This window comes from Elephas maximus, chromosome 6, assembly GCF_024166365.1.
Source record: "Elephas maximus indicus isolate mEleMax1 chromosome 6, mEleMax1 primary haplotype, whole genome shotgun sequence".
Classification (NCBI taxonomy): Eukaryota; Metazoa; Chordata; class Mammalia; order Proboscidea; family Elephantidae; genus Elephas; species Elephas maximus.
The window spans coordinates 14,724,832-14,748,963 of record NC_064824.1 but is presented as its reverse complement, the minus strand read 5'-3'; the positions used below and the strand labels follow the sequence as shown (position 1 = coordinate 14,748,963).

The following is a 24,132-nucleotide window of genomic DNA, read 5'->3' as shown; positions in this document are numbered from 1 at the left end:
ATTCTCTTCTTTTAGTAGGTTTTAGCTTTAGTTCTTGTTTTTTCTAGTTCCTTAAGCTGTAGAGTTAGACTGTTTGAGACCTTTCTTCTTTTTTTAATGTAGGCATTTATTGCTATAAATTTGCCTCTGAGGACTGCCTTTACTGTACCCCATACATTTTGGTATGATGTGCTTTTACTTTCATTTATTTCCAGGTATTTTTTATTTTACTCGATTTCTTTTTTAACCCAATAGCTTAGTAGTATGTTGTTTAATTTTCTGACTTTTTCTGTGTTCTAGTTTTGCTTCTGCTGTTAATTTCTAATATTATTCCTTTGTGGTCAGAAAAGATACTTTGTATCTTTTAAAATTTGTTGAAACTTACTTTGTGGCCTGGCATATAGTCTATTCTTAAAAATGATCCATGTGCACAGGAGAAAATGTGTATTGTTCTAATGATGTGTGGAGAGTTCTATAAATGTCTATTAGGTCTGGTTGGCTTATGTTATTATTTAAATCCTCTGTGTCCTTACTAATCTTCTTTTTAGATGGTCTGTCCAGAATTGAAAGCGTATCGAAGTCCCTGTTATTGTGGAGTTGTCTGTTATTCCATTCATATCCATTAGTATTTGTTTCTTATATTTTGGAGCATTGATGTTAGGTGCATAAATATTTATAATTGCTGTGTGGTCTTGATGAATTGACCCTATTATTATTACGTAATGTCCTTCTTTATCTCTTAGAATAGATTTTGATTTGAAGTGTATTTTATCTGATGTCAGTATGGCCATCACTGCTCTTTTTTAGTTAATAGCTCCATGTAATATTGTCCATCTTTTTACTTTCAGTCTGTTTGTATCCTTGTGTCTGAGGTGTGCCTCTTATAGGCAGGGTAAGGATGGATCATGTTTTTTTTATCTGTTGTCACACTGCCTTTTGAATGGGGAGTTTAGAGCATTTACGTTTAAGTTAAGTACTGAAAACAAAGTACCTGCTTCATTTTGCTAATTGTTTTTTGTGTGTCTTGTATCTTCTTTGTCCCATTATTCCCATATTATCGTTATTTTTTGTGTTTATCTGCTTTTTTATGTTGTGCATTTTTGATTTCCTTATTCCTTTCTCTGTATCTTTTCTAAGTATTTTCTTACTGGTTACCACAGATGTTACATTGAACAACTTAAAATTGCCGCAGTTTATTTCAGCTTGCTGTCAACGTTTAACATACAGACAGTAAGTAACATACAATATTAAAATATTCCTGTTATGCTCCTCCCATGTTTTTGTTGAGTCTCTGGTTACATCATTATACATCCTGTATTTTTTTTTTTTATCTGATAGGTTTAACTTGTACTTATTCTTTATGCACTTGGTGTGTGTTGCTTGCGGAACTTAACTATTGAGTTTACTCCCTGAAAATACCACGTACTTGGTCCATTACCTTTATTGTATATCTTTTTTCTTTTCTTTCTCATATGCAGATTTGAGTATTTGTCTAGTGTTCTTTCCTTTCCATCTGAAGAACTCACTTAAGTAATACTTACAGAGCAGGTCTCATAGTAACAAATCTCCAGAGCTACTGTTTATTTGGCAATGTCTTGATTTCCTCCCCCCCCACCCATTTTTTTTTTTTGACTGTAAGATTCTATTTATATAAAATTTAAAAATGGCAAACCAGTCTTTGGTGTTAGAAATCAAGATTGTAGTTATGTGGGTGCAGTGGTGAATGGTATGGTGAGTTCTGGGGTGCTGGTAATGTTCTATTTCCTTTTTTTTTTTAACCCTCTATTGTGTTTTAGGTGAAAGTTTACATAGCAAATTAGTTTCCCATTCAACATTTCATGCACAGATTGTTCCGTGACATTGGTTGCTCTCCCTGTAATGTGTCAGTACTCTCCCCATTTTCACCCTGCCTTCCCCATTTCCATCCATCCGGTTTACCTGCTCCTCCTGCCTTTTCATCTCCGCTTTTGGGCAAATGTTGCCTGTTTGGTCTCATAGTTGATTGTTCTAAGGAGGACATTCCTCATGGGTATAATTTATTTTATAAACCAATCAGCTATTTGGCTGAAAAGTTACCTCTGGCAGTGGGTTCAGTTCCACATAAAAAGAATATCTTAGGGCAATAGTCTCAGGGGTTCCTCCAGTCTTCATCAATCCAGGAAGTCTGATCTTTATTATGAATTTGAATTTCGTTCTACATTTTTATCTCATTCTAACCAGGACCTTCTATTATGCCCCTGGTCAGAGCGGTTGGTAGTGGTAGCCAGGGACCATCTAGTTTTCTGGTCTAGGGCTAGAGGAGGCTGTGGTTTGTGTGGGTCATTAGTCCTGGGGACTTATTGTTTCCTTGAATGTTTGATTTCCTTCATTCTCTTTTGCTCCAGACGGAAGGAGACCAATAGCTGTATCTTAGACGGCCTCTCACAAGCTTTTAAGACCCCAGATGCTACTCACCTAACTAGGATGTAGAATATTATCCTGTGTTATGCCAGTTGACTTAGATGTCCCCCAAGACTTTCCCCTCATTTTTGAATGGCAACTTTGCTAGGTAAAGAATTCTTAGTTGGCAGTTGTTTTTATTCAATACTTCATATATGTCACTCCATTGTCTTCTGGCCTCCAGGGCTTCCGAGGAGAAATCCACACTAATCTTATGAAGAACCCTTGCTATGTTGTATTGTGCTTTTTTCTTGCTGCTTTCAGAATTCTTGTCTGTGGTTTTCAAAATTTTTATTATAGTGTGTTGTGGTATAAAAAAAAAAAAAAAACTACTGCCATCGAGTCAGTTCCAACTCACAGTGACCCTATAGGACAGAGTAGAACTGCCCCGTAGAGTTTCCAAGGAGTGCCTGGTGGATTCAAACTGCTGAACTCTTGGTTAGTAGCTGTAGCACTTAACCACTATGCCATCAGGGTTTCCTGTTTTGGTGTAGACCTCTGTATATTCCTTCTGCTTGGAGATTGTATAACTTCTGGATTTGCATGCTCCATTCCTTATTCAGGTCTCGGGAATTCTCAATGATTATCTCTTGGAAAATTCTATGTCTTTTTTACTATACTGTTCTAGAATTCCAGAAATGCTAATGATGGATTTCTAACTTAAATTCTACATTTGCTATTTAGCTTTGATTGTTTTTCTTTGTTCTTTTTTCTCTTGAAACTTGTTAAGTTTAGTTACCCTGTCTTGTAGTTCACTTATTCTTTTGTCTGCTTGAGTTTATTGCTGAATGTTTCTCTTGCATTTTCTAATTCAGTTATTTTATTCTTCAGTTTCAGTATTTTTCTTTGTTTTTATTTAATGTTTTCAGTCTCCTTATTGAGCTACTCTCATTTTGTTTCCTGATCTCTATGTGTGTTCTTGGCTTCTTTGAAGACATTTAACATTGTTGTCTAGATGTCTTCTGTTTTTCCCATTAACCTGGTCTCCTCTGGAAAAATTTCCACTTCTTCATGGTTTTCTTTTGATTGGGCCATCTTCTCCTGTGATCTTATTTGTTTTATAATTTTTTGTTGAATGTGGGATATTTTAATATCTTACTGTGATAATCTGGGACTCAAAATTTTCTGTATTTTCAGAAATTTATTTTTTTATACTTTAATTTCACTTTCCTCCCCTAAGTTCCACCAGGAGGCACTCTGGCCTTTTGATTCTTCCAGTGCTGACTAAAGTATTTTCTTTGTTCCTGTATAGGGTTCTACTGTGGCTCCACAGATTTTAGGCATTTCGTAAAATTTTAAGTTTCTGGGTACCAAATCTGGGTGATTTTCCCCAAGGTGGCTGACGTTACTGGGTTGTGAGGTTCCCTCTGTGGTCTGTACGGTGGGTTGTGGCCTTCCCAAGATGCCTGCAACTCTGGAGTAGGATTCCTTCATGTCTATCTGTGGGTGTGGCTTTCCTTCTGTGGCTGATTGTGCAGGTATGGACACTTTTCTGTTGGCCATGGGTGGAAGGAGTGGGGCATGGCTTTCCTGAGGTGGGGTGGGGTGGGGTGGGGTAGTGTAGTGTTTTGTGTCCTTTCCACAGTGGTGAGCCTGAGCTGGCTTCTCCCATGGTGCCTGGTTGTTAGGTAGGGAGCCAGTTGGTTGCTGCTGGGTTGCTTGTTGGATGTATTTTTCTCACCCTAGCTGATAGATGGGTCCCCTGCTTCTTCTGTGGATCCAGGTCTTAGTACCCTCCCATTTCTAGTCTTAGCAAGACTCAACAGCACTCACCTGAAGCATTTCAGCTTTCCTGTGCCCCTCCCCAAGTGCGCGTTCAGGCTTCCCTGCTCCCTGCTTGTGAGTTCCCAAAGCCAATCTGCACCACTTTAATCGGACTGTGCTTTCCTTAGTTTTCCAGATTTCATTCACATTGTGCCAATATGCCACTGTTTCTCAATTCTACCGTAACCGAGAAGGCATCACCACCCCTTTTGTTGGACCTTTCAAAGGCTATTTACCTAATATGTCTGAGTTAGTCTGTGTCCTCATCGTCAGTCTCTTCTTGGGTTCTTTGTTCGGGGGTGTTGCCTGTCCCAAAATAGCTGCAGTGAACTGAGTAAGCAGGTAAGGTGACAGCAGGCAGCGAATCTCAGTCTTTCTGCTGTCTCTGCTCGCTCTCTCCTGATTTGGGACTCACCTCAGTTTTCTAACACTTCATCTGCTATCTGGAGCTCTGAAATCTCTGTGCTAATTTTTATTTGTTGTTTACTGGCTTAGTTAGTAGGGATATGTAGGAGAACAACTGTTTACACTGCCTCTCCTTAGTATGTGTTCTTGGATGACTTCTGTCTTTTGGTCAGTATTATTCCTCGCATAATGCATTATTCTTTTGATTCATGTAGCTGTAGTTCATTCTTTAGTATTCCATTCTACAAATACACCGGAATTTTACATACTTATGTAATGGAATGCTACACAGCAGTAAAAATAAAACCTTCACTAATGTTTCTAGTGTTGACAGACACTTGGGTTGCTAAGTTGTTTTTTTTAGCAGTTTTATTGAGCTGTAGCTAACATACCATGAAGTTTACCTGTTGTAAGTATACCTTTCTAAGATTTTAGTAAATTTAAAGAATTGTGCACCTATCCTCACAATCCAATACTAGGACATTTCTACCACCCCAGAAAGTTCCCTTGTGCCCATTTACAAGCAATCTCTGCTTCCACTTGCAGTCTTGATTTATTTTCTGTCTATGGATTTGGATTGTTTAGTTTTTTCCTATTATCACACTGTCATTATGAATATTATTGAACATGTTTCCTGGGACAGTTGTGTAAGAGTTTTTCTAAAGCAGCATTATCCGTGTTTTGAGCTGTGACCCCACTAGTGGTGTGGTGAGATCACCTTAGCAAGCTGTTACCAGTATAGAATGGAATTTACTAGAATGTATAATCTCATAACACTGTGTTTGTGGGTGTGAATGTTTGGTTTGTGGTGTAGTGTGCTCCCAATGTGAAAGCCACTGCTCTGGCAGCTGTGCCTGGGGGTAGCAGTGCTGAATTGAAGGAGATGCAGAGGTTTCCTTTCCTAGACATCTCCTCCAGCACCTAATACTGAAGGGGTTTTTCCATTTAATTTTTGCAAACCTCATAGGTATGAAATGATACCTCTTTATGATCTAAATTTAATTCTCCTGACTCTAATGAAGTTGAACATCTTTTCATATGCTTGTGGGCCATTCGAGATGGTCTCTAAATTCAGATGGGATATACTCATGGTCATATTTTGGCTCTTGTGGATTTGTTTAATTTTCTTCAGCGTCAGCTTGAACTTGCATAGGAGCAGTTGATGGTCTGTCCCATAGTCGGCCCCCTGACTTTATTCTAACTGATGATATTGAGCTTCTCAATTGTCTCTTTCCATAGATGTAGTTGATTTGATTCCAATGTATTCCATCCAGTGGGGTCCACATGTTTAGTTGCTGTTTATGTTGTTGAAAAAAGGTATTTCCAATGAATAAGTCATTGGTTTTGCAAACTCCTTTCACCATATTTATTCAGTCTCTATGCTGAGCAAATAATCTGAGAAGCTGGACTGTATGAAGAAGATCGTGGCATCAGAATTGGAGGAAGACTGATTAACAGCTTGTGATACACAGATGACACAGCCTTGCTTGCTGAAAGCAAAGAGGACTTGAAACACTTACTGATGAAGGTCAAAGGCTACAGCCTTCAGGATGAATTTCACCTTAACGTAAAGAAAACAGGAGGCAGAGCCAACATGGTACTATATACAGAAGCACTGTGCTGTCCCTCCATGGCAAAGACCCAAAAAACTAAAAACAAACATCAGTCCTGGAACTGTAAGTGTCAGATGAAGAGATACAGAACTCAGCTAAGCACCGAATGGAATAAGAAACTGACAGAGAACAGAGAGTGAGGAGAGCTATGGAATGGAAGCCCTCTATCAGCTAATGCAGCACGACTTCACCACCTTGGACTCCTGTTGGAGATCAGTGGACAGAGAGTACAGGAAGGCAGCTTCATGGAGCTCCCAGCAGGAGACAGAATACCCGCTGTGCCTGCAGATGAGCAAGCAGCAAAGAGCGCACACCATGTCTGCTCAGACATAACCAAATAAAAAAGCAAGATGAAACGTAAAAATCTACAATCGATAAACGAAGAAAATAACTACTGAATGTCCCAAAGACAGCAGACAATACCAAAACATAAAAAAACAGGACAGGATGTTTCTAGTAGGTGTCCAAAATAAAACACCAGATGACTTTCCAGTAGAAGAAAAGACACTGGAACTGCCTGATAGGGAATTCAAAGCTCTAGTATTCAGAGCTATCCAAGAGTTGAGGGAAAAAGCAGATAAAAATGAGGAAAAAATAGACAAAATCACGGAAAATGTAGACAAAATTGTGGAAAAGACAGACAAAACAAAGAATTCAGGAAAATAATACAGGAACAAAATGTCAGACTCACAACTAGAAATCATAAAACAACTGTTAGAAATTCAAAAGGTAAACAACAAGATCTCAGAAATGGTCAGTGTATAGAAGGTCTGAGGAGCAGGTTTGAAACAATGGAAGACAAGATCAGCAAAATTGAAGACAAATCCTTTAATATACCGCTTTGTTTGAGGAAAAAAATCAAAAAAAGAACGAAGAAAAATGAAGAAATCCTGAGAACAATGTGGGATACAATCAAAAGCAAAAACTTCTGTGTGATCGTAGTTACAGAGCAGGGGGAGAAAATGGAAAACACAGAGAGGATCATTGAACATTTGATGGCAGAAAGCTTCCCTAATATCATGAAAGATGAATAGCTGGCCACCCAAGAAGCTCAGTGAACCCCATATAAGATAGACCCCCAAAAGAAAATCACCAAGGCATATTATATTTACAGTCTCTAAAACCAAAGGCAAAGGATCCTGAGAGCAGCTTGAGAAAAATGAACAATTACATTCAGAGGGGAAACGATAAGACTAAGCTCTGATGACTCGGCAGAAGCAACGTAGGGAAGAAGGCAATGGGATAACATGTAAAACTTTGAAAGAAAAAAATTGCCAACCAAAAATAATATATTCTGCGAAACTTTCACTCAGATATGATGGTGGAGTTAGGACATTTCCAGATAAACAGAAATTAAGGGACTACATAAAAACCAAACTAAACGTAAAAGAATTATTAAAGGGAGTTCCTCTGTTTGAGAACAAACAACATCAGACGATGGCCTGAATCTAGGATGCAAGACTGCACCAGCCATATACCAGCCTAGGTAATGAACTCTCGAGGATTAATCAAAACTAAAAGATTTACAACAGGGAACCAGAGAGGTTAACCTGTAAATGACAACAACGTCAGAACAATAAAAGAGGTAATAAACTGTGTAGGTATAGAACTTTCCTGTGGAGAGGAAGGCAAGGCGATACCAAGTGATAAAAGACTGGTTCAAACTTAGGAAGAAAAGGGTAAATTTCAGGGTGACCACAAAGAAAGTTAACAAATCTACTCATCAAAATGAAGAAGAAAACAGTCTCAGGAAACATAAAATCTACAAAAACAAAAGAAATGACAAAAAGAAAAACCCACAGACAAAAGGAATTCAATACAGGAGAGTGAGAGGAACACAGCACCACAAGAACAAAACTAGAAAAAGAACCAAATCTGTTGCCCCGTAGAGTTTCCAAGGAGTGCCTGGTGAATTCGAAAAAAAAAAACACTACAAGATGACAGCAATAAAAAAAAAAAAATTCATACCTATCAATAATTACACTGAATGTAAATGGCCTACATGTACCCATAAAGAAACAGAGTGACAGAATGGATAAAAAGATAGAATTCCTCAATACGCTGTCTACTAGAGACACACCTTAGAAACAAAGATGTAAATTCATTAAAAATCAGAGGATGGAAAAAAATATATCAAGCAAACAGTTACAAAAAAAAAAAAGGAGCGACAATACTAATCTTAGATAAAATAGACTTTAAAACAAAATTCACCATAAAAAACGAAGAAGGGCATTATGTAATGATTAAAGGGATGCTCTTTCATGAAGACATAACCATAGTAAATATCTGTACACACACTGCAGAGCTCCAAAACACAAAACAAATTCTAACAGCACTGAACAGAGCAGTTGACAGTTTCGCAATAACAGTAGAAGACTTCAACACACTACTGTCGGTAAAGGACGGACCATCTAGAAAGAAACTTAGCAAAGATACAGAAGATGTAAAGGCTGCAATCAATCAACTTGATCTTATAGACATATATAGGACGCTGCACCAAGCAGCTGTAAAGTAACACATTCTTTTCCAACACACATGGAACATTCTCCAGAATAGACCACATCTTAGATCACAAAACAACCCTCAGCAAAATCTGAGACATTGAGATAATACTTTTTCTCTGATCACAACACCATCAAATAGAAATTAATAACAGGAAGAGCAATGGAAAAAACCAAATACATGGAAACTGAATAGTGCCCTCCTTAAAAAACACTGGGTAGTAGAAGAAATCAAAGATGGAATCAGAAAATCCCTAGAATCAAATGGGCAGTGCTCAGAGGTCAATTTATAGCAATAGATGCACATATCAAAAAAGAAGAAAAGGACAAAATCAAAACATTAGCTATACAACTCGAACAAATAGAGAACAAAAGCCCCCAGCCACCAGAAGAAAGGAAATAGTAAAGATCAGAGCAAAAATAAATGAAATAGAGAATAAAAAATAAAAAAAGAATCAACAAAAGTAAAAGTTGGTTTTTTGAAAGGATCAACAAAATCAACAAACTATTGGCCAAATTGACAAAAGAAAAATGGAAGAGGACACAAATAAACCAAATAAATGAAATGGGGCACATTACAACAGACCCAACTGAAATAAAAAGGATCGTAAGAGTACTATGAAAAACTACACTCCAGCAAATTTGAAAACCTAGAAGAAATGGACAAATTTCTAGAAACATACTGCCTACCCAAACTAACACAAAATGATGTTGAAAATCTGAACAGACCCATAACAAGAGAAGAGGTTGAGAAATAATAAAACTCCCAGTAAAAAGAAAGCCCCGGCCTAGATGGCTTCACTGGAGAGTTCTACCAAACATTCAGGAAGAGTTTATACCAGTACTATTCAAGCTATTTCAGAACGTAGAAGAGGAAGGGCTACTGCCGAATTTATCCTCTGCAGCCAGCACAACCCTGATACCAAAACCAGGCAAAGACACTGCAAAAATAAAATAAAACCAACCAATATCTCTCATGAATATAGATGGAAAAATTCTCACCAAAATTCTAGGTAATAGAATTCAGCATCATATTAAAAAAAAAAAAAACACTGTCAAGTGGGATTTATACTAGGTATGCAAGGATGGTTCAGCATTAGAAAATCAATCAATGTAATCCACTACATAAATAAGAGGATCACACGATCGCCTCAATCAAACCAGAAAAGGCATTCGACAAAGTCCAAAACTTAGTCCTGATAAAAACTCTAAATAAAATAGGTATGGAAGGGAAATTCCTCAACATTACAAAGGGCATCTATACAAAACCGACAGCTGACGTCGTATTTAATGGAAAGAGGCCAAAAACATTTCCCTTGAGAAGAGGAACAAGACAAGGATGCCCTTTATCACCACTCCTATTTAACATTATGCTGGAGGTCCTAGCTAGAGCAGTAAGTCAAGAAGAAGAAATAAAGGGCATCCAAATTGGTATTGAAGAAGTAAAACTGTCGCTATTTGCGGATGATATGATATTATACGTAGAAAACCCAAAAGACTGCGCAAGAAAGTAAAATACTTAGGAATAAGTCTAACCAGAGATGTAAAAGACCTGTAAAAAGAAAACTACAAAACACTACTGCAAGAATCCAAAAGAGATCTACATAAATGGAAAGGCAGCTATGCTCATGGATAGGTGCACTCAATGTCGTGAGAATGACAGTTCTACCCAAAGCAATCTACAAATACAGTGCAATATCTATCTAAAATATGTCTTAGTCATCTAGTGCTGCTATAACAGAAATACCACAAGTGGATGGCTTTAATAAAGGGAAATTGATTTTCTCACAGTTTAGTAGGCTAGAAGTACAAACTCAGGGCATCAGCTCCAGGGGAACGCTTTCCCTCTCTGTTGGCTGTGGAGGAAGATCCTTCTCATCAATCTTCCCTGACCAGGAGCTTTTCCAAGCTGGAACCCTGGGTCCAAAGGACGTGCTTTGCTCCTGGTGCTTCTTTTTTGGTGGTTTAACCTCTCTCCCTCTCTGGTCCTCATCTGGTCCCTTCCCTTTCCTTTGATCTCTTGTAAGATAAAAGATGGTGCAGGCCACACCCCAGGGAAACTCCCTTTACATTGGATCAGGATGTGACCTTAATAAGGGTGTTAAAATCCCACCGGAATCATCTTTAACAAAATTAAAACCAGAAAATGGAGAATAGCCACACAATACTGGGAATCATGTCCTAACCAAGTTGACACATATTTTGGGGGCACAATTCAATCCATGACAAAATACCAGCCAACATTGGTTAAAGTGATGGGAAAACTAATCATTAACTTTATATGGAAAGGGAAGAGGCCCTGGATAAGTAAAGCAGTATTGAAGAAGAATAAAGTAGGAGGACTCCCACTACCTGACCTCAGAACCTACTACATAGCTACGGTAGTCAAAACAGCCTGGTAATGGTACACAACAGGTACATTGACCAGTGGAGCAGAATCGGGAGCCCAGATGTAAACCTGTCCACCTATGGTCACCTGATCTTCAGGAAGTGCCCAGAGTCCATCAAATGGGGGAAACTCAGTCTTTCTAGCAAATGATGCTGGCAAAACTGGATGTCTGTCTGCAGAAAAATAAAGTAAGACCCATACTTCACACCATATACAACAATTAATTCAAAATAGATCATAGACCTAAATATAAAACCAAAAACTATAAAGATCATAGAAGAAAAAAGAGTCAACGCTAGAGGCCCTAATATACGACATTAACAGGATACAAACCAAAACTAACAACACACAGACTCCAGAAGATAAGCTAGATAATTGGGATCTTCTAAGAATTATACACTTAAAACGCTCATCAAAGGACTGTACCAAAAGAGTAAAAAGAGAACCTATGGACTGGGAAAAAATGTTTGGCTATGACAAATCCGACAAAGATCTAATCTCTAAAATCTACAAGAAAATCTAACACCTCTACAACAAAAAGACAAATGGGCAAAGGAAATGAACAGACACCAAAGAAGACATTCAGGTGGCTAACAGACACATGAGGAAATGCTCGCAATCACTAGCCATTAGAGCAAAGCAGATGAAAACCACAGTGAGATATTGTCTCACCCCGGCATTACTGGCACGAATCAAAAAAACAGAAAATAACAAATGTTGGAGAGGCTGAGGGGAAATTGGCACTCTTATGCACTGCTGGTGGGAACATAAAATGGTACAACCATTTTGGAAAAAGCTAGACATAGAAATACCATACAATCTAGCAGTCCCAATATCCTAGAGAAAATAAGAGCTGTCACACGAATAGACAGATGCACACCCATGTTCATTGCAGCATTGTTCACAGTAGCAAAAAGATGGAAACACCCTAGATGCCCATCAACAAATGAATGGATAAACAGACTATGGTACATATACAAAATGGAGCACAATGCAAAAAAAAAAAGGATCCTCACAACTAGACCAATAAGAAATGTCATGATAAACAGAGATAATATTTGAAGCTGTGAAGGATTTCATTTCACTTGGAATCACAATCAGTGCCCATGGTAGCAGCAGTCAAGAAATGATTGATTGAGTAAATCTGCTGCAAAAGACGTCTTTAAAGTGTTAAAAAGCAAAGACACTTGACCTAAGTTGTGCCTCACCCACACCCTGGTGTTTTCAGTTGCCTTGTACCCCTGTATAAGCTGGATGAGTAAGGAAGACCAAAGAAGAATTGATGCATTTGAATTATGGTGTTGACAAAGAATGTTGAACATACCATGGACTGCCTGAAGAACTAACAAACCTGTCTTGGAAAAAATATAGCCAGAATGCTTCTTAAAAGTGAGGATGGGAAGACCGGGTCTCATGTACTTTGGACATGTTATCGGGAGGGACCAGACGCTGGAGAAGGACATCGTGCTTGGCAAAGTACAGGGTCAGCAAAAAAAGAGGAAGACCCTCAGAGAGATGGATTGACACAGTGGCTACAGCAGTGGGCTGAAATATAGCAACTATTGTGAGGGTGGTGTAGGAACGGGCACCGTTTTGTTCTCCTACGCATAGATACATTGGGTTACCATGACTTGGAACCAGCTCGATGGTACCTAACAACAGCAGCCATGGGCCATTTGTGTTTTATGTCAGTGAAGTGTAGAATTTTAAACATTTCCTTGTGAAAAAGGGTTGCTGCATCTATAAAAAACTCTCAGAGACTTCAAAGAGACCATCAGAAAGATTACTGTTGTTATTTTTGGAATACTCAGCTTGTCTCGTATTTGACTAGCGTGAGCTCCTTCCAACCAGCTCCTATGTGTTTTTTTTTTTTTTTGTGCGTGTGCTTTCAATGAAAGTTTACAGTGTGACTTAGTTTCTCATTTAGAAATTTATGCACGGATCGTTTCCTCTGTCTTTTCAATATGTCTCTGTCAGTCTTTGAACATTTTCTTGCTCCCTGGCACAGCAGTATGTTCTGTGCTTGTCTTGTGCTTTCCTTGTCCCAGCCTTGGATTCTGTCGTTTTTCCAAGGAGCCCTGGTTTCTTTCAGTAGAGAATGGAATTTAAAAACCATGGTTTGTATGCTAGGGGTGGTCATTGTTACCGTGATGTCCTTGCTAGGCTAACTCAGCTAGGAAATGCGTGTGTGCATATACAGGTGCATGTACGCACACAGGCCAGTTAAAAACCAGTTGCCATAGAGTTCATTCTAACTCATGACCCTGTGTTTGTCAGAGTAGAATTGTGCTCCATAGGGTTTTCAGTGGATGATTTTTTAGAAGTAAATTGCCAGGTCTTTCTTTGCAGGTGCCTTGGGTGGACTTGAATCATCAACCTTTTGATGCACCTGGGTGTGCGCATGTGCGCACACACACACCTACACACCTATATCTGTTTGTTTATACATCTTGCAACCATAAGTTCGTGGTGATAGCTCCAATATAATTCAGTACTGCAGGTTTCATTCTAACCTTTCCATATTTGTAATTTCTTTCCATTATTCACAGCATATTCACTTATTTGCTCAGTGTTGATCAGTTGCCATCAAGTTGACTGACTCATGGCTACGCCATGTGTGTCAGAATAGAACTGTGCTTTATAGGGTTTTCAGTGACTTATTTTTTGGAAATAGAGTGCCAGGCCTTTCTTCCCAGGTGCCTGTGTATGGATTCGAACTACTAACCTTTCAACATATAATCCAACACCACAGATTTCATTCTAACCTGTCCATGTTTGTAATTCCCTTCTCTGACAGAAACTTGGCTTCCATTATTCACAATAAATTTACTTATTTGCTCAACCCCAGAATATACATATAGGAATTTTAGAATTTTAACGCATGCCACTATGAAAAACACACCTACCAGCTAGAAGTCAATGTTTGTTTACAGTTCTGTTTGTTTTTTGGTCTGAGGGTATATAGTTCAAAGTGTGTTCAAAAGTTATTTGGTTTACTTCTTTTCTTCCCCTTCCTTATGTGTGGTTATGATAGTCCTTTGATGTTTAGTCAGGATTGTTTCTTTTTATTCCACTTTGGTCTCACCTCTATCCTTGTTGATGTTATTTATCGTCATTTGAATATGTGAAACCATACAAAATTATACTTAGAGGAGTATCTCTCTTCCCCACCCCTTTTTCACCTTCCCATACTGTCGGCCCTTCTCAGCCGCTCCCTGCAGCCACACTTCTTTTCGTTGTTGTTTGTTTATTCTTTCTATGTTTCTTTTTGCACAAGTGAGCAGCCATGTGTTTGTATGGACTCACACGCACACACGCATTTTATTTCCGCTTCTTTCTTACACAAAAGGTAGCATACTTCAGATACTCTTTTCCATTTTGCTGTTTTAACTTAACAGCTTATCTTGGGAGTCACTATGTATCATTCCATAGAGGTCTTTGTCTTCTCTTTTAAAGCTTCCGAGTACTCCATTGTGTGGACATACCATAGTTCATTTAGCGTCTCTCCTATGCACAGGCATTTCAGTTTCCCACATCTTGCAGTGATGAACAAGGCTGCAATGAATAACCTTTTACGTGTGTTATTTGTTTTATTGTTGGAGGTGCATCTTCAGGGTAAATTGAGAGTGAGCCTTTTTGTCCTCCTCTTTTTTTATTGTTGTAAATATATACGTAACAAAACATTTGCTATTTTAATCTTCTTTACGTGTTCAGTTCAGTGACATTAACTTATGTTCATCATGTTGTCCAACCAGCACCTTTGTTGGTTCCCAATTTTTCCATCAGGCAGTGAGATTTTATATGGGATGGTCAGGGAAGGAAGCCTCTGGGGCAGAGGGACGGCTGGTCTTTGGTGAACGTCACACCACACCACTCCTAAGTGACTGGGCTGGGATTCACAGCAGGCAGACTGGTTGGTTCCAGAACCGCTATGTGTTGTTCTGCCTCTGACTAGAATTTGAGATGATTTTTAGGATATACAAAAGTCTCATTTTGTATGACTGATAGTAAACTTAGGAAAGAGCTCCAGTAGTCCTGGAATGTTAATGAGATGGATAGGTTGATAGGCCTTTGATGACATGTAGTCTGTGACTTCCTGTGGAACATCGACCTGTGTCGTAGCTCATCCCTTGTAGCGGAGGTAGACACCGTTTCCCGGCCCGCCTGGTCAGCTGCTGTAGGCAGCAGCCGAGGGTTGGCTTGATAATCTGGGGCTTCTCTGTGAAATGTCTTGGGTTACTGCTTCCTGCCGCCCAGCGGTGCTTTCTCATGATTTTTGAATAAATGTGCAAATATTTTTTTATTCTGACATATCCCTGAATTTTAAATGATTTTTCTTGACCACTCTCTGGCCTTGTCAGGCCTGATTTTTACTGGTGATAATTGAGATTTAGAGGACAGAGATGAATGAGTGACTGACCCAGTGATGATTGGCTTCGTACCCATGACCCCTGGAGCCTAACTCCTTGCCGTGAGCCAAAAAGTGTGTCTGTGGAGGGAGGCAGAGTACTCAGTAGAGGTGCTGAATTATATGTGGAGGAAATGGTCTAAACGGGGGGACCTGTTTGCACCTCTGTTGAGAATCTGGTTTCCTTCAATTGCAGATGGTGTTAATATAATTTCCTGGGTAACTTTGAAGTGATTAACATGCGAGTGCCCTGATTAAACATCAAGTGTGTTATGTTAGGTTTCGTCTTGTCGAGTGTATTTGGCTAATACGTGCATATTCGTCTGTATATGTATGTCTATAGCTTAACTGAGATTTAATTCACATGCTATTTTATTTTAAATCTAATTCTGCTAACTGAAAGGGCTTCAAAAGTTTCCTGTCTTGAGATATTGCAAAATGATTCCTGATTCTTCTTTTATCACAGGTCTGGTGCCCGATGTCTCCTGAGTTTTATCGGGAGTACGTGGCAATCAAAACCAAGAAGCGAATCTTGCTGTACACCATGAACCCTAATAAATTCAGAGCTTGCCAGTTTCTAATCAAGTTTCATGAAAGGAGGAATGACAAGATTATTGTCTTTGCCGACAACGTGTTTGCCCTGAAGGAGTATGCCATCCGGCTGAACAAGTAAGAATTAAATAGTAGGAGTCACCTCTAGACCAGCTCGTCTCCCCCATGTGAGGGTGTGGAAAGTGTCTGTTTTTCTCTCCATCCTCTCGGGAACTGCTCAGCATCTGTGGACCTCGTCCTAGGAACCAGGCAAAGCAGAAGAGCTGCCAGTCAGAGGTTAGAGCATATAGAAAAGTCTAGTTACCCTGAACCCAGAGAACAGGGGCTACAGAGTCAACTGATCTGGGGCTCATGTCTACGATTTGGGCTCTAGAAGTAGACAGGAGCTGGCATCCGGAGTTTTAGTCCAAATGAATGAGGCCGAGTGAGCACAGTGGGCAGAGACAAACTCAGGTGTGTTATACAAAGGCCAGGAAGGCAAGGCGAGGTGGGCCAGCGTCCCACATCTGGAAACAGTTTCTCAGGAAACACCCAGCCAGCATCCTCACCAGCTCACAGCCTCTCACACATGCCTTTGCTTAAAGCTTGGCTGTTCTAAGTTCCCTGCCAAGTAATGAGGAAGAGGTGTGTGCTTCCCCCTGCAGTGATGCAGGGCTTCAGGAGTTGGAGTGGTACCAGAAGGCAAGGTCCACTGTAAAGACAGGACTTAATTCTTTTTGGGGGGCTGGGAATGGAGAGGGAAGAGGGAATATAGCCGGCTCTGTGCCAGATGCACTATATATAAGTTTTATTTAATCCTTACCTTAGCCACCTGGGGTGATTATATTATTTCCACTTTATAGATAACAAAACTGAGGCACAGAAAGATTAAGCTTCTCAAATTTCTGAAAATTATACTTTATTTTTTAATTTTGAAAGTGTGTTATTTTTCCTAGACATAACACATGGATTATTATGAAGAATGCCCATATCTTCCCACCCACCATTTCTGTTCCCAAGAGTTGCAGCCACTTTCAACTCCTAACTTTTTATTCTGTTTACCTTCATATTTCTAAGTAGTATGTAATGTAACAATTTCTTGATTATCAGTTTTAGAAATAGCCTGTTGACATTCTACTATGGAAGATGACTAGCTCTCATACATACCCGCTTTCTCTCCCATCATCCTCCCAGTATGGTAATAACATATATTTTGGATTAGATTAGTATTCAGTGTTACATTATTTTGATTGTATAAATGTTTAGGCTCAGCCATATTTGTACTATGATTCATTTCCTTTCTTGTAAATATTTGTTTTTCTTTGAGTTTGTAATTGCCTGGTTGCTTTTGCTTAGTATGATTGTTAAGGTTGTGTGTCAGCTTGGGTGGGCCGTGATTCTCAGTAGTTTGGCAGTTACGATGTAGTATGACCGGCGTATGACGATGTAATCACTTCCATGATGAGATTTGATTTAATGTGATCACCTCCACGGTAGGATCTGCTGTGAGTAGCCGGTCAGTTGAAAGGGAGTTTCCTTGGGCCTGTGGACTGCATCGAATAGAAGTGGACTTTCTGGCAGGGCTTGTGGGCTTTTTGCTCACTCTGGATCCTGCAGCTGACTCCTGCTTGTCTGACCTCCAGTTCTTGGGACTTGAGCTAGAAGCTCATCTACCATCTTGCCTGCTTATCTTGGGATGTGTCGGTCTTCGCAGCCTTGAGTAAGAGCCCTGATGTCTGATCTGCCGATTTTGGGTTCGCCAGCCCGTGACTACGTGAATCAGGAGAAGCCTCTATCCTGATCCATGAACTTGGGTGTTGCAGTCTGTACAACCACATGAGCCATTTCCTTGATACAAATCTATATATTTATACACGTTACTGGTTTTGCATCTTTAGAGACTCAAGGCACAGACATTTCGTACCCAGAGTGGTTCTAGAGAAACAAAATTATAAGGGTGAGTTTTCTAAATTGGTTCTCAAGTCTGGTTAGTCTTAAAGATGTTGATGACTCTACTTCCAGTAGTAAAGTGGGCACTGCTATTCCATGATCTGAGGTGGCAATAGAAACACCCACACATCACCACCAATAGATCAGGTATTGGTTAAAGGCAAGGCTCTGGGTGATTGTATGTTTGATACTCTTCTATAATTTTGTCATAATGAGAAATATAAGGAAGCTGGTTGGTTGGTCCTGCTTTCACTAAGCAAAGTGATGAAAGAGATGAGCTCAGGGCTTCAGAGTCAAAGCTCAGGTACCACATAAAAGACCTCAGTTTTCACTTGTGCCTTGAAAGAAAGCCTTATGTTTTGTAGTAACAGAGCTGATATTGCTAGAAACCAAACCCAGCGTTTTATTTTAAGAGTGGCAGAATTACAATGCCAACTCATTCCGAGCCTCGAGTAGTGTGTGAAGTTAAAGTGAGGGCATTGATTGGGAAGAAATGGGATCCCGAAACTTGGGATGGGGATATATGGACAGATAATCAGGAAGCTGGAGACCCTGAGCCTCTAAATTCCATTGACTCACTCCTGCCAACAGAACCAGCCTTCTCACTCCCAAGTGAAGCGATTATTCCATGTTTGTCTGCTAAGCTACCCTCCCCAGTAAAACCATTAGCCACTCCACCCCTATCTAATGAGGTTAATCCAGCTATGTCTAAAGAGCCCGTGTCTGAGTCATTTCTTGGGGCATTGCCTAAGGCAGATGCTGTACCAGACAGTGCTGAATGCTCTCAAAACATATCCCCACCACCAGTTTTGGCTTCTAGACCTGTAACTAGACAAGGTCCCCGTAAGCCCCATGAGGTGAAGTACAAAGTGTGACCAGGAGGAGGTATGCTATATTCCAAAAGAACTACCTGATTTTTCTAATATGTACAAACAGAAACCTGGGAAATATGTGTGGGAATGGTTATTAAGGGTGTGGGGTAATGGTACAAAGAACATAAAGGTGGGCCAGTCTGAGTTTATTGATATGGGTCCACCAAGCACAGATTCTTCATTCAGTGTTTCAGCTCGAGAGGTTGGGAAAGAATCTAAGAGCTTATTTGATTGGATCATTGAAGCTTGGATTATGTGGTGGCCTACACTAAATCAAGTTGAAGTACTAGGCCTGCATTCGTGTACTGTAAAAGAAAGTACTCAAAGTCTTAGGGATATTGGCAAACTAGAGTGGATTTATCAGGTTAGACCTACAGACACATGGGGTGCTCAGAGGATACACTTTTACCACAATGGTGAGGAAGAAATTTGTGGAGGGAGCCCCAGCATCCTTGAAGACTGCTGTGATTGCTATTTTAGGTAAATCCAATTAAAACACCTAACTACAGTGGGGCTGATTGGACCCTGTGGTAGAAGGGGCCAAATGACAGCACTCAATCGACAGAGACAAGGTGGGCGTGGTTACCATAATGGACAGCAGAGTCGAAGCAGTAATCAGAATAGTCTGACTTGTATGGACTTATGACTCATTGGATACTTAGTCATGGTATCCATAGGAGTGAAATAGGTAGGAAATCTACTAAATATTTGCTTGGTCTCTCCAAGTGGATGAATTCTAGATCAAGTGAACAGCAGTCTAACTGGAGTCACCAGAAAAGAAAGTCACAGCCCCTCATCAATTCCAGACTTGAGTGAGTTTACAGACACATAACCCCTTGAATGAAGGGAAGGCCAGGTTCCCTTGAGGAAGAACCTACTACACTGTCAGAAATTTATACTGTTCATCTTTCTCCCAGCCTTCTCCAGTGGGATCTGTGGCCTTATACTAGAGTGACTGTTCCTTGGGCAAAAGGAAATAATCAGACTCCAGGGATTACTGGATACCAGCCCTGAACTGACACTAAATCCAAGAGACCCAAAACATTATTGTGGCCCACCAGTCAGAGTGGGGGCATATGGAAGTAAGGTTATTAATGGAGTTTTAAATTATGTCCATCTCACAGTAGGTCCAGTCGGTCTCTGTACCCATGCTGTAGTTGATTTCCCCAGTTCTGGAATGCATAATTAGAATAGATATACCCAGCAGCTGGTGGAACCCTGACATTGGATCCCTGACAAGTGGAGTAAGGGCTATTATGTTGGAAAAGCCAAGTGGAAGCCATTAGAACTGCCCCTGTCGACGGCACTGGGTACTGGGTCTGCCTAGGAGAATAGTAAACCAAAACCAATACTGCATTCCTGGAGGGATTGGAGAGATTACTGCCACCATCAAGGACTTGAAGGATGCGGTGTGGTGATTCCCACCAAATCCCCATTCAACTTGCCTATTTGGCCTGTGCAAAAAACAGATGGACCTTGGAGAATGACAGTGGATTATTGAAAACTTAACCAGTTGGTGACCCCAATTGCAGCTGCTGTTTCAGATGTAGTTTCATGGCTTGAGCAAGTTAATACATCTCCTGTTACCTGGTATGCAGCTATTGATCTGGCTAATGCCTTTTTCTCCATACCTGTTTTGAAGGACCACCAGAAGCAGTTTGCCTTTAGCTGGCAAGGTCAACAATACACCTTCAGTGTTCTATCTCAGGGCTACATCAGCTCTCCAGTCCTGTGTCATAGTTTAGTCCACTGGGACCTTGATCCCTTTCCCTTCCACAAGATGTCACATCACACTGGTCCATTACATTGATGACATTGTGCTTATTGGACCTTGTAAGGAAGAAGTATCAATAACTCTGGACTTATCGGTAAAACATTTACATGCTAGAGGTAGGAAATTAATCTGACAAAAATTCAGGCACCTTCCACCTCATTGAAATTTCTAGAGGTACAGTGGTGTGGAACATGTCGAGATATTCCTTCTATAGTTAAGAATAAGTTATTGTATCTGGCCCTTCCCACGTCTAAAAAAGAGGCGCAACACCTGGTGGGACTCTGGATTTTGGAAACCCTGGTGGCGTAGTGGTTAAGAGCTACTGGTGCAAACCAAAAGGTCAGCAGTTTGAATCCACCAGTTGTTCCTTGGAAACCATGAGGTAGTTCTCCTCTGTAGTATAGGGTTACCGTGAGATGGAATCGACTGATGGGAGTGAGTTGTTGTTTTTTTTTTTTAATCTCAGGCCTGTTTATCAAGTGACTTGAAAAGCTGCTAGTTTTGAGTGGGGCCTAGGATAAGAGAAGACTCTGCAACAGGTTCAGGTTGCTATACAAGAGGCTCTACCACTTGGGCCATATGATCCAGCTGATCCAATGGTGCTTGAAGTGTCAGTGGCAGATAGAGATGCTCTTTGGAGTCTTTGGCAGGCCCCTATTGGTGAATCACAGCACAGACCCTTGGGCTTTTGGAGCAAAGCCCTGCCACCCTCTGCAGATAACTGTTCTCTTTTTGAGAAACGGCTTTTGGCTTGTTACTGGGCCTTAGTGGGGACTAACGCTCAACCATGGGCCACCGAGACTCCATGTGGCCTGAACTGCCCTCACGCACTGGGTGTTGTTTGACCCCTAGAATCATAAAGTCAGACCTGCGCAGCATCATTAAATGAAAGTGATATATACAAGTCCTGGCCCGAGCGGGACATGAAGAAGTATGTTGCATGAGAAAGTGGCCCAAATGCCCATGGTCTCCACTCCTGTCACATTACCTTCCATCTCTCAGTCTGCACCTATGGCCTCATGGGGAGTTGCTTATGATCAGTTGACCGAAGAAGAGAAAACTTGTGCCTGGTTTACAGGTGGTTCTGTGTGATGTACAGGCTCTGCTTGTAAGTGGACAGCGACAACACTACAGCCCCTTTCTGGGACCTCCCTAAAGGACAGTGGTGAAAGGAAATCCTCCCAATGGGCAGAACTTTGAGCAGTGCACCTGGATGTTCACTTAGCTTGGAAGGAGAAGTGGCCAGATGTGTGACTGTATACTGATTCATGGGCTTTGGTCAGTGGTTTGGCTGGATGGTCAGAGACTTGGAAGGAACACGATTAGGAAATTTGGGAAGAGGTATATGGATAGATCTCTCAGAATGGGCCAAAGAAGTGAAGGTATTTGTATCTCTTGTGAATGATCATCAAAGGGTAACCTCAGCAGAGGAGGATTTTAACAGTCAAGTGTTCTGTGGAAATCAGTTATGCTCTTTCTGCAGATACTGCAATCATTGCCCAATGGGCTCATGAACAAAGTAGCTTTGGTGGTAGGGATGGAGGTTATGCTTGGGCTCAGCAACACGGACTTCCGAGGCTGACTTGGCTACAGCCACTGTTGAGTGTCCAGTCTGCCAGCAGCAGAGACCAACACTGAGTCCCTGATAGGGCACCATCCCTCAACGTGTCAGCCAGCAACCTGATGGCAAGTTGATTACATCAGACTGTTTCTTTTCTGGAAAGGGTTGAGTTTTGTTCTTAATGAAATAAACACTTACTCTGGATATGGATTTATCTTCCCTGCATGCAATGCTTCTGCCAAAGCTACCATCCATAGCCTTACAGAATGCCTTATCCACCATTATGGTATCCCACACAGCATCTCCTTGGATCAAGGGACTCACTTTATAGGAAATGAAGTGTGGCATTGGGCCCATTTTCATGGAATTCACTGGCCTTACCATGTTCCCCATCATCCTGAAGCAGCTGACTTGATGGAATGGTCTTCTGAAGACACAACTAAGGTGTCAGCTAGGTGGCAGTACCTTGCGGGGTTGGGGCAGTGTTCTCCAGGAGGTTGTATATACTCTAAACCAGCATCCAATATATAGTGCTGTTTCTCCCATAGCCAGGATTCATGGGTCCAGGAATCAAGGGGTGGAAATGGGAGTGGCACCACTCACTATTACCTCTGGTGACCTACTCACAAGATTTTTGCTTCATGCCCCTGTGATGCTATGCTTTGCATCTCTAGAGGTCTTAGTTCCAAATGGAGGAATGTTCCCACCTGGAGACACATCGCTCACTCCATTGGACTACAAGTCAGGAGTGCTACCTGGCTGATTTGGGCTCCTTATGCCCCGGATTAACAGGCAGAGAAGGGAGTAACCATACTGGCTGGTGTGATTGATCCTGATTACCAAGAAGAAATAGGATTGATAGTACATAATAGGGACAAAATAGAGTATGTCTGGAATGCAGAAGATCCCATACGGTGTCTTTTGGTACTACCATGCACTGTGGTTAAAGTGAAGGGAAAACTATAACAGCTCAATTCCCACATGAGTACTAATGGCCCAGACCCTTCAGAAATGAAGGTTTGGGCCACCCCACCAGGCAAAAAACCAAGACCAGCAGAGGTGCTTGCTGAGGGCAAAGGGAATATGGAACCAGGTGGTGGACGAAGGTAGTTCTAAATACCAGGTATGGCCACATGACCAGATGTGGAAACGAGGACTGTAATTGTTATGAGTATTTCTGCTTAAATGTATGCATCAAATATTTTTGTTTTTCTCATTTAAAAAATATAAGATGGTACTGGGTTCACAGTTTCCTGGGAATGAGAGGAGCAGGGGAGGGAGGCAGGATAGAAGGATTGCAAAGTGGTAGAAGGGAACTTTTGGCAATGACAGATATTCTCACTATCTTGGTGGAGGTGATGGTTTAATGGATGTATATGGAAATCAAAATTTATCAAATTGTATACTTCAAATATGTGCAAATTTTTCATGTGTGAATTATATTTAAATAAAGCTGTTGGTTGAATTTGTGTTCTATCATATTAGGTGGAAGTATGACTTTATAATTATCTTTATTCATAGATTATGTATGGTTTAAGGAGATGTGTACAGGTGCCAAGTTGACAAGGGACGAACTGTGATCATTAAGGCTATGTGTCAGGTTGGCTGGGCCATGATTCCCAGTGGTTTGGCAATTATGATGTAGTTTTGCAGTCGTATGATGGTGTGATCACTTCCACGATGAGATTTGATAAAATGTGATGACTACCATAATGAAGTCTGATATAATACAATTCATCTCCATGATGGGATCTGCTCTGAGTAGCCACTCAGTTGAAGGGAGTTTCCTTGGGGATGTGGCATGTATCTAATAAATGTGGATTTTCTGGCAAAGCTTCATGGCTTTAGCTCTGCTCTGCATCCTGCATTCGGCTTGTTCGGATCTGAACTCCTGAGACTTGGGCCAGCAGCCTGCCTTCTTACCTGGCGATCTTGGATTCGTCAGC

General features: G+C 40.7%; 1 protein-coding gene across 1 annotated transcript in view; it reads left to right on the top strand.

The window, feature by feature from the left end:
* ERCC3 (ERCC excision repair 3, TFIIH core complex helicase subunit) overlaps positions 1-24,132 on the top strand; it is a 54,313-nt gene that overhangs the window by 13,972 nt on the left and 16,209 nt on the right. The window contains exon 10 of the mRNA XM_049889097.1: positions 15,965-16,167. Within this exon, the coding sequence (XP_049745054.1) occupies positions 15,965-16,167 (203 nt within the window). The remainder of the gene's footprint in view (positions 1-15,964; positions 16,168-24,132) is intronic.